At 46.9% G+C, this 10,866-nt stretch overlaps 1 protein-coding gene across 1 annotated transcript; it reads right to left on the bottom strand.

The window, feature by feature from the left end:
* Positions 1-420: 420 nt before the first annotated feature.
* Positions 421-10,677, bottom strand: LOC131697782 (elongation factor 2). Its single transcript, XM_058989058.1, has 15 exons — positions 10,529-10,677; positions 9,272-9,486; positions 8,525-8,706; positions 7,615-7,826; positions 6,956-7,140; positions 6,517-6,622; positions 5,908-6,021; positions 5,438-5,576; positions 4,606-4,801; positions 3,616-3,874; positions 2,955-3,062; positions 2,277-2,630; positions 1,815-1,997; positions 1,334-1,466; positions 421-708 (listed from the first exon to the last, which is right to left on the bottom strand). Exons 1-15 carry the CDS (start codon positions 10,529-10,531, stop codon positions 515-517), a joined length of 2,583 nt encoding a protein of 860 aa, XP_058845041.1. The 5' UTR covers positions 10,532-10,677; the 3' UTR covers positions 421-514.
* Positions 10,678-10,866: the final 189 nt, after the last annotated feature.

Here is a 10,866-nt window from a genome sequence, read left to right as displayed (position 1 = left end):
TATTAACTTTGGCAGTGTCTACAGTGATCAGCAGTCCATCTGGTGCCCAGGTCAAGCATGTCCGTGACACCCATACGTGAACCACAGGCATGTGCTTAATACTGTTTGCAGGATATAATCTTTTTATCAGTATTACTGTAACTGTTTATACAGCTGCGTTGTATGCAGCCACATCTTTTGCACCTCTAGCCTGTTAGCTTGATGCACTTGTTCTAGTTAAACACAGAATCAGGTGTGACTGCATGGTCACAAAAGACTGTCAGTGTAAGCCCATTCACCTGTTTGTGGTGTGATATACATAGTAAACAGGAGGGATCCCCACCACCACCACCTTTATTTTTCACATTCAAACTAAATCTTCAGTAACTTGTTTTGGAGATTCTTGCACAGAATTAAAAATACAACAGTAAAAACCAGCAGTTACGTTTTGTCTTTTTTATTATACTTTTTTTTTTTTTTTTTTAAGTGATTTTACAATGCTGAAGTGCATGACAAGTGACAGATGCAGGCGTGTTCAGAGTTTGTCGAGGAAGTTGTCCAGGGCAGGGATGCCCTCCTTCAGCCCCTTGCGCTTGCGGGTCTCTGCTACCACCTGGTAGGGCCGGCTTTTGGGATCGAAGGGGTCTCCAGGGAGGATCTGCCAGTGGTTGAAGATGCACTGTGGGAAGGCCTGGCCTCCAGTGTTGGACCTCAAGTCCGCTGTGAAACCTGAGTGGAGATGAAATAAAAGGGAATTCAACAAGCTACGAGTCGACTGCAGTGTACCAAGTCCACTTGATGCACCCAACGGGGATGAAGTGTGTCTGAGCCCCTTGCCTGGACTAACGTTAGTACCGTTGCTATTCCCAATTGGTACCATGAATTGATTAGATCAATGGGATCCTCAGTTAGACTAGATCAAGTTCAGTGTGCTAAACCAGACCTTTGTGGTCGCAACAGAAATCCACAATAAGTGGATTAGGTTAGTCCTGCTTGCTCTGATTTGTCCCCTTTTTCTCAATATTTGCTTGCAAACCTGTTTAATATTAGGTTAAAACAGTGCTGCAGTTTGTATGTTATACCCATGAAAACTGTCTGTATTACACCACCCTGGAATAATGCATACTGTTAATAAACATAAGCTTTTAAACTTATAATACAACCGTACAGCCATTAGAAAATAAAAAAAATTGGGGGGGTTAGGTCTACTGCCTTGTTTCATGCCCTTTATTCTGGCTTAATCATTAAACAAAACACCATTCTGTCTCAAATATGTGTGGTGTTGGTCCTGAAGTACGGAAACGCGTAAAAAAAAAGGTCAGGTATCCAAGCATGTGGAAAATGCTGAGCTTACCGAAAGACTCGTTCACAGGCAGGTACGCTTTGACGATGAACATGGGTGTCCCTGTAACCTGACACTCCTCAAACACGTGACCACGCTTCCTGTTCAGCACACCGTAGATCCCTCCCACCACCTGCTCCGGACACTGCAGAGAGAACCCACACACCTTTCTGACTAGTATTATAGGGTATAGTATTATAGGGTATTACTGGGAGTGAGCAAGGTCTTTGTACAGTAACTTAAAATGAGCAGCAAATGCCCCAGCCTCCAGTACTTCTGCATTTTCTGCAGTCTCTCTCTCTCTGTACCTGTATCTCCACTGGTAGATGGGCTCCATGAGTCGTGGCTTCAGTGTGTGTGTCTATGTATGTATGTATGTATGTATGTATGTATGTATGTATCTCTCTCTCTCTCCATTAGGTAGATGGGCTCCCTGAGTCGTGGCTGCAGTGTGTGTGTCTATGTATGTGTCTCTTTGCCTCTCTCTCTGTACCTGTATCTCCACTAGGTAGATGGGCTCCATGAGTCGTGGCTGCGCGGTGATCGCCGATGCATACAACACTCTACGGGCTGTAGGGATGATCTGGCCACCCCCACGGTGGATTGCATCGGCATGCAGAGTCACATCTTGGATATCAAAGCGCACGGCACGCATGTTCTCTTCACAGAGCACGCCCTGAGGAGAGCACAGACTGCACATCACATCACAGCACAGCAAAGATCACCAAGATCAACAACCACAGCATGCATACTATGTAATAATGTTTGAGTTACAAGGCACATGGAACAGGAAGCCCTTGCACACCCCCAGATTATGATACACTCAATAACTTGTGCTAAAGCACACCTATATAGAGCAAATTTAATTATTTACAGTATTTACAGCTATCTGAGTAACTGCTCTATACCAGCACTGCAGCCTTGTACTGTATTTCTCGGGGTTGCCCCTGCTCACCTCCTTGGTTGCCCACTGGAAGCCGGCCACCACGCTGTCCTTGATCTCGTTGAGGTACTGCACCCCCTTGGTCACGTCCAGCAGGATGTTGGGTCCGTTCCCGTCAGGCCCCATGCACCAGATCTTGCGTGCCTCGGATACGTCCCACTCGTACTTCTCTGCCAGGTATCTGCCGCGGGTTTTCAGCTCCTGCCGCGCGCTCACATCTCCCTTGTCAATGTCCTCGGCCAGCCCGTCTGGGAAGGGGCGAGCCTTCATGTACAGGCGGTTGTGCTTGTTGGGGGACTTGGACAGGCACACCTGGTCCGACTCCTCGCTCACCGTCTCGCGGTACGACACCACCGGGTCTGATTTCTGTGGGTTCAGGCACAGTTAAAGGGAGGGAGAGTGCCGACCGTGGTTTAGAGCAGGGCTCCCCTATATAAACAATTGTAACTTTTCTTTTGAAACTGTTTATGTGAACTCTATTGGGGTAAAACTATATTCAAGCAGGCAAGTGTTTTGGCGGAAACTTGACTTTTCTTATTGTTTCTGATTGAGTGTTTAAGGGTACGACACCAACAAGCATTATACAAGTACTGCACAGACAAAAAACTTAACATGGTGCAATTATAAATGCAGTGAATGAAGGGGGTATAAATAAATTACTGTAGCACCGTCTGCAGCAACTCCTCTCACCTTCAGCGGGATGCAGGCGTGGTCTTCCTCCAGATCCTTCAGGCAGATTTCCAGATGCAGTTCCCCAGCCCCGGCCACAATGTGTTCCCCAGACTCCTCAATGATGCACTGCAACACAGAGACAGGAGGCAGAGATCAGACCCCTCAATGATGCAACAGAGACAGAGATCAGACCCCTCAATGATGCAACAGAGACAGAGATCAGACCCCTCAAATGATGCAACAGAGACAGATCAGACCCCTCAATGATGCAACAGAGACAGAGATCAGACCCCTCAATGATGCAACAGAGACAGAGGTCAGACCCCTCAATGATGCAACAGAGACAGATCAGACCCCTCAATGATGCAACAGAGACAGAGATCAGACCCCTCAATGATGCAACAGAGACAGATCAGACCCCTCAATGATGCAACAGAGACAGAGATCAGACCCCTCAATGATGCAACAGAGACAGATCAGACCCCTCAATGATGCAACAGAGACAGATCAGACCCCTCAATGATGCAACAGAGACAGATCAGACCCCTCAATGATGCAACAGAACAAGAGACCAAACCCTTCAATGACGTACTGCAACACTGACAGGAGATCAGATTCTCAATGATGCACTGCAATGGGGGTGTTTTTTCCCCTCTCCTTTCCTTTCCTCTCCCCTTACCTGGACCATGGGGTCTGACTTGGCGAGTCTCTTCAGCCCCTCCACTAATTTGGGCAGGTCAGCCGGGTTCTTCGCCTCCACAGCCACACGCACCACAGGGCTCACACTGAACTTCATCACCCTCATGTTGTGGGCGTGCTCGAAGGTGGAGATGGTGCCGGTCTTCACCAGGTACTGATCCACGCCCACCAGACCCACGATGTTACCACACGGCACGTCCTCGATGGGCTCCACATATCGCCCCATCATTAGAATAGTCCTGGAGAGGCGAGGAGAGGAGAGGAGAGGAGAGGGAAACTTTTATATACACACCAACAAAGTTCCAATCGAGTTCTAAGTAGAAGAGGACCAAAGAATTTGGAAACTTGCTTTAAACCACATATTTTTAAATATCTTTGTACACACAAAACACATATTACATTAAAGATAGACAATTGACCTTTTCTTTTGTTAAGTGACTTTGGCCCGGGATACTTAACTGTTGTCAATGATCTAGCAGGTAAAGACTGCATCTCACTCTCTCACCCCTCTCCACTATCTCACTCTCTCCCCTCTCTCCACTCTCTCACCCCTCTCTCTCACCCCTCTCCCCTCTTACCCCTCTCCACTATCTCACTCTCTCACTCCTCTCCATTATCTCACTTTCTTACCCCTCTCCACTGTCTCACTCTCACCCCTCTCCATTCTCTCACTCTTACCCCTCTACACTATCTCACCCCTCTCCACTCTCGCACCCCTCTCCACTCTCGCACCCCTCTCCACTATCTCACTCTCACCCCTCTCCACTATCTCACTCACCCCTATCCACTCTCACCCCTCTCCACTTTCTCACTCACCCCCTCTAACCATTTGCCACTATCTCACCCCTATCCACTCACTCTTCTCCACTCTCACTCATCTCCACTATCTCACCCCTCTCTACTATCTCACTCTCTTACCCCTCTCCACTGTCTTACTCTCTCACCCCCTCCACTGTTTCACTCCTCTCACCTCTGGATAGGTTTCAGGTACAGGTCTTCCTTTTTGCCGGGGGTGTAGTTTGGGCCCATGATGCGCACCTTCTGTCCTGTGGCGACGATCCCCGAGAAGACGCGCCCGAAGGCGTAGAAGCGGCCCTTATCGGTCGTGGGGACCATCTTTGAGATGTACATCATGAGAGGGGCCTTGGGGTCACAGTTCTTCACACCTACGCACATTTCATTAGGCTTTGTCCAAGACGAGGCCCAATAACATTAATGTTTAACAAGCATCGTACTCAATGCCAGGCACAGTCACTGGCACCTCCCTCTGTCTACCTGCTACTCCCGTACCTGTACTTAATGCATCTTACCATCTGACAGGATGCCTGTGAGACTGGGCGTGATCATCTGTACTGTAATTATCTCTAGCCAGGATATTGAAAGCACATTCACTTGCTGAAAACCCATGCAGCCCAATCAAATCAATACTTCTGCGTTTTCTCACTCTACTGTTGTCTTCACCCGCTGCCCCTTTCTTGTTTTAAATAATGTTTTTTTTGGTTTTGTTTTTGCTTGCTTTTTTTAGATATTTTAATTTGCTACATGAAGATATTTCAAAGAGACTTGTCTAAATGCATTTCTCTTTTTCAGTATGGTACTACTGTACTCTACATTCCAAATTAAAGTAAAACAATAGTTTTAACTTTAACGAAAGAGGGACCACGAGGGTGGGCTGGAGGTTATGGGAGGCTGTTCTTCACCATGCCAGCCTCGTCGTCCCCAGGTCCCTCATACAGCAGCTCACGTTGGGGGATGGGAGGGTGTAGTGTTGGGGTAGGGGGTATAGGGGAGGCTGTTCTTACCCATGGCAGCCTCATCATCCCCGGGTCCCTCATACAGCAGCTCACAGCGGTACCTCTGAGCAGTGACCGGGGAGGGCAGGTGGATGGTGATCATCTGGAGCAGAGCCTCTCCAGCAGGAAGCCAGCGACGCATCACAGCCTGCAGAGCACAGAGCAGCACAGACACTGGTGTCAATAACACAGAGACACGAGCAGAGCACAGAGCAGCACAGACACTGGTGTCAATCACAGAGAGACACGAGCCTCTGTGTTACAATGTTGTTCCAGACACAGAACATACACGAGGTCAAATGTACCCCACTTTATTAATTCCTTGTTCCTGTGTCCTGGGTCGGTTGAGCTGGAAAACATACTCCCACAACTGCTTACTTTATAGCTGTGCTGAGCTCCAGTGCTGTTTGTTTAGCCTTCGTTGACCCTACAGTGCCCTATAGTAGCTGCCATGGGACAGGGGCCTGCAGGTACGTTACCTTGAGCAGCGGCTTGCCCTCTTTCTCCCTGTCCTCAGCATCCAGCTTGATGTCCAGTTTCTCGATGAGCTTGGCAGTCTCCTCCTTCTTGAAGTTCATGATTGCATCGAAGACCTAAGGGTGGGGAGGAAGATGGTGTAGAAAGAATATTATAACCTTTCATTTCATTTACAGTACACTCTGTGTCACACATGAAAGAGAACTTTGGTATTTTGGTAAAGCAAATGTAGGTTTTGTTCTGTTAAAATTATTGTTTAAAGTAAGGGCTACCACAATTCGAAGCTGGTGCTTTGAGACTGTAGATTATTGTAAATAAGCCTGGTTTCTCTCTGGTTGACACCTACTATACGCACTGTATAAGAATCAATGCAATACCAGGACCAATTCACAAAACTTTATGTGTTGTTTTAAGGAATTTTGTTGAGGACTGTTTTAACATTAAATTTTGCAGTCCTTGAACCATTTTTCAGCAGTTCATTCTCATTTTGCACAGACCTGCTGAACCTATAAGAACACTTTTGACAGTGCTCTTGGTGAAATGCATCTCTTAAAGCAGCCCTCGCAGTTTTCTGAATTGGGCTCCCCCTGTGGGTGACTGGAGGAATGCACCTTGAAGATGGGATCCAGGATTAGCTGGCAGAAGGTGCGGGGCAGCTTCTTGCCTTCTGCATTGGTGGAGGTCTTGCTGAATTTCCCAGCGGCTGGGTCAAAGTACCTGAAGAAATGAAAAGTGTTGTGAATACCATGTGTACAGAATGCTCACATACGTACAGTAGTGTTCAGCATGTGTAGCGGTACTCAGTGTGGTATAGGGATACTCACTTGTGTATAGTGTTGTGTGTGTGTGTGCAGTGATACTCACGTCTGTACAGTTGTCCATGTGTACAGTGGCACTCACTTGTGTAGTGTTCAGTGTGTAGTGTTCAGTGTGTGTTCAGTGTGTAGTGGTCAGTGTAGTGTTCAGTGTGTTTTCAGTGTAGTGTTCAGTGTGTAGTGTTCAGTGTGTAGTGTTCAGTGTGTAGTGTTCAGTGTGTGTTCTGATACTCACTTGTCTCCCCACAGTTTCTTCATCATGTCCTCTACTTTCTTGGCTCTGTCTGTGGGGGGGAGCTGGGACCCCTTGTCTCCCTTGGCAGTGAACTTGGCCACGTACATCTCAGCAAACTGCTTCAGAGTGAAGGCCCAGCCGTGCAGCCCCGACCCAAACCCCACGGTACCAATGACCGGATCCACCTGGGTTCAAACAGCACCAACACCCACATCTCACTATTGTATATATATTTACATACAGCAGACCCTGACATTGATGTGATACAGCCGTAGGAAAAATGTCTTTGTAACGGACAGTTCTTTTTATGTGATGGCTTTTATCAGACAGATTATAGCAGGATGAAAATTGATTACAATTAAGATTAGGTTTACTGTTTAGCTATTCCTATTTAACTATATATTATAAAATGAAATCCAGCAGGTTTCAAAGCATCACTATTGGAAAGTTCTAAGTAAGAACAGTACCTAAGTATCTAAGTAATCTTGGAATCGGTAATCCCACCCAGATAAGTACTAATGGCTAATTGGATCTATGAAACCAGACAGTAAGCACTATTTTAAATTACTGACATATAACCAAAGTGATAAAGTGAGGGGTGCTCTGGCAGAACAGTATGAGATTGAGGTGATGTGTGAGGTGCTGTGTGTCTCTCTCACCATGATGTTGCCCATGGGCCCGGCCTCGCCCTCCCCGTAGGTGGAGATGACGACGTTCACATTCTCCACGATGCGCTGGAACGTCTGGAAGAGCGCGTCCGGCTCCAGCTGCAGCTCCAGCAGGGCCCGGTCCATCTTATTCATCATCAGAACCGGCTTGATCCGCTCAGCGATGGCCTGCCGCAGCACTGTCTCTGTCTGCACACACACCCCTGCACAGGAGCACACGCACACATGGAGCCTTAGCGGGGTAATAATGTAGAGTCTCTTCAGATTCGGGAGCTCCAGCATAGAACCCTGTCCCCAGATCTGATGAAACTTCAATCTGTGTGCCTCCTGTTTCTCTTTCCCAATTCAGACTGTATTATCCACCAAGCCAATTGCCCCAGAAGCATGACAGCAGATGTTGGTGAGCTACCAGCTCTCTGGAGGACACAGACCAATCCCGAAGGTGTCCACTTTGAGCTCACAGTGTGCCTGACCAGTAGGGGCCACTGTAGCTCTGTGAGGAGGAGCAGCCCCTGTTGATTTTGCACCCCAAACTTTTGGAAGGCCAGATACAAAGCAACGCTCCCTATGGAATCACCAGCCAAGATGCTCCCAGTTTCCTGCATGATTTATAATACTCAATTCAGAAATCGCCTCACCATTACAACTGACATGAGATAAATTACCACAGTCGTTTTTTCACGGACAGCGCCCCCTGTGGGTTCTCCCCAGCCAACCTTTACCAGGCGAGCCACCCCAGTCATGGTGAAGCGGGGTCGATTGCTCCTACCTGACACTCCCCAGTCATGGTGAAGCGGGGTCGATTGCTCCTACCTGACACTCCCCAGTCATGGTGAAGCGGGGTCGATTGCTCCTACCTGACACTCCCCAGTCATGGTGAAGCGGGGTCGATTGCTTTTACCTGACACACAGTCCACCACCACCAGGGCTCCGTCGGTGACTCTCAGAGCAGCCGTCACCTCGGAGGAGAAGTCCACGTGCCCGGGGGAGTCGATGAGGTTGATGAGGAAGCCGCAGCCGTCCTTGCTCTGCTTGATGAAGGCCATGTCGTTTTCCGATAGCTCGTAATACAGGGAGATTGCTCTGAGAGGCAGGAGAGAGAGGAGGTAGAGGAGGGAGAGGAGGGAGAGAGGGGGGTTAACTGTTCTGTCTCACTTCTTATATCTTACTTCTAATATCTCACATCCAATTGTATAAGTTAATATGTCGCATGCAGGATGTCTCTTATTGTGTAGTTTGGATTGCTCAAACTGTGCTAAATGATTTCTTTTTGAATGAGAGAGCCCCAGGAAGCACAAGGCTTACAAACTAAATATTTCTGTTTTACAATGAAAATGCATGTGTCCTATAACAGTTTCTTCCAAAACTGCACATCTAAAACCTATATAATGGTGGATAAAAGGTATGGAAAAATGTTATTACAATATTTTTGATACAGTTACTTTAACAGATTGATTTCTCGTCCATGATTTATGATATTTTAAAATATGTTTTTTAGAAAGAGAAACTGGAGCTGACAGACTCCCGACTGAAAGTGACTGGCTCTCGAGCTGTGCTGATGGTAACAGTGATTTCAAATCCCTTTCAAGTGAAACCCCTGGCAGACGGGAGCGAGGCTTTGGTTACCCGTCCGTCCTGGAGTACCTACGTGGATTTAATGGTGATGCAGCGCTCCTGCTCGTCTTTGCGTGTGTCTGTGAACCTCGTCTCCCCAGCCCGTGCGGAGGCGATGATGCCTGCTTTACACACCAGGGAGTCTGTCAGTGTGGACTTGCCGTGATCCACGTGAGCGATCACAGACATGTTCCTGATGTTGGACTTCTTGTCCATGATCGCCCTGATCTGCTCGACCGTGAAGTTCACCTGGGAGGAACAGAGCAAGCAGGGTGGGAGAGTTGGGAAGTAACCTGGGAACTTTTCAAGCAATTTTCAATATGGCTCATGAACTTGAACAAGGTGAACCCCTATCAAATGTCACCTCCAGAAAGGTGCTTCATTCAGAAGTTGCCAGAAAAAGTTATATGGGCTTCACTATTGACATTATAACGAATACTTACAGTTACACAAAACAAAACAAACAAACAAAAAAGAAAATACAGGCACCCCCTGGGTGAATGTTTTTGATACCTTCCATAGTTTTGCCTTCTGCATGTGTATTTTGATTCATCGGAAAGCGCACTTTGTTGGGTTACCAGTTTGTTTGCATGACTCACAGTGACACACAAGCTTCCTCAGTTTGTGTTTTTAAGCTTTCCGTGCTCCTTTCACTATGAACTAAAAATCCATCCTTTTGTAAAAACATATGTGGTGCACATACGGTACCTTTAAAACCCCAAAACGTAAACATCTTTTTCACTTTTGTCGCACAGGCTGCAAAACTACACATCCGAGCAGCCCCTGCTTGTCACCAAATCCAAAGCCCAATAAGCGCACAGCGGGCGGGGACTCACTATTTATAAATAGGGGGTGAAGCAATTCCAATTTCTTCCACCCTCCCTAAGGAACATGACAGTGGATTTTTTTAAAAGTAAACGCAGGAGAAGATTTACAGCTAAACAAATAAAAAACAACCCGTCAAAACACCTAAGAAGTTCAAAACACTGCTACGTACACGTCAATATGTATATATATATACTGAGTACACGTTTGGATTTTTGATCTCATTTTAAAACGTTATGTTAAAATGTTACATCAGTACCTACATTCTGAACGAGCACCAGCCTATATAATTCCAACGGTTGTCGTAATTATATATATATTTTTTTCTTCTGTAAAATGACAGGTACATTTTGATGCATTGCGTCACCAAATATAGAAACTCTCAAAGAACTAACTCCTGACAAATACGAGACGCATCTGATTTTCCCCTACCAGATAAAACAAAACGGGTTGTGAAAATGCTTACCATTTTGAACGATCGGTGCCGAATTCGCACCTCGGCCGCCGCAGTTAAGTAGAAATAATTGCACCTCTATGGTACTAGAGGAGTGGAGGTGGGACTGAGAGTGAGAGAATGACGGGAGTATGCTTATGCTGCAGCACCCAGTACGCTGTGGTCATGTGTGAACTACAGTCGTCATATGAACCGGCTTGACCCACTTAACTGAAGCAAGCGGCTCTATGGACACACTCCGTAAAAACAGTACTAGCACGAATCTGAAAAGACGACCCTTCTGAAAATCCTAGCAGCTTCTGCTAAAGCTACATAGTGAGCAGAAAGCATTGGGTATTGGCCTGGAGCAC

This window comes from Acipenser ruthenus, chromosome 2 (assembly GCF_902713425.1).
Source record: "Acipenser ruthenus chromosome 2, fAciRut3.2 maternal haplotype, whole genome shotgun sequence".
Classification (NCBI taxonomy): domain Eukaryota; kingdom Metazoa; phylum Chordata; class Actinopteri; order Acipenseriformes; family Acipenseridae; genus Acipenser; species Acipenser ruthenus.
Note: the sequence above shows the minus strand (reverse complement) of the source record. Positions and strands in the feature narration are given on the sequence as shown.

Excerpts from the sequence above, each read along its gene's own strand:
- LOC131697782 (XM_058989058.1), bottom strand. Across the intron at positions 3,063-3,615 it reads AGTCAGACCCCATGGTCCAG|TGCATCATTGAGGAGTCTGG; the intron begins GTAAGGGGAGAG and ends TCTGTGTTGCAG. Across the intron at positions 2,631-2,954 it reads ACGCCTGCATCCCGCTGAAG|AAATCAGACCCGGTGGTGTC; the intron begins GTGAGAGGAGTT and ends CTGAACCCACAG.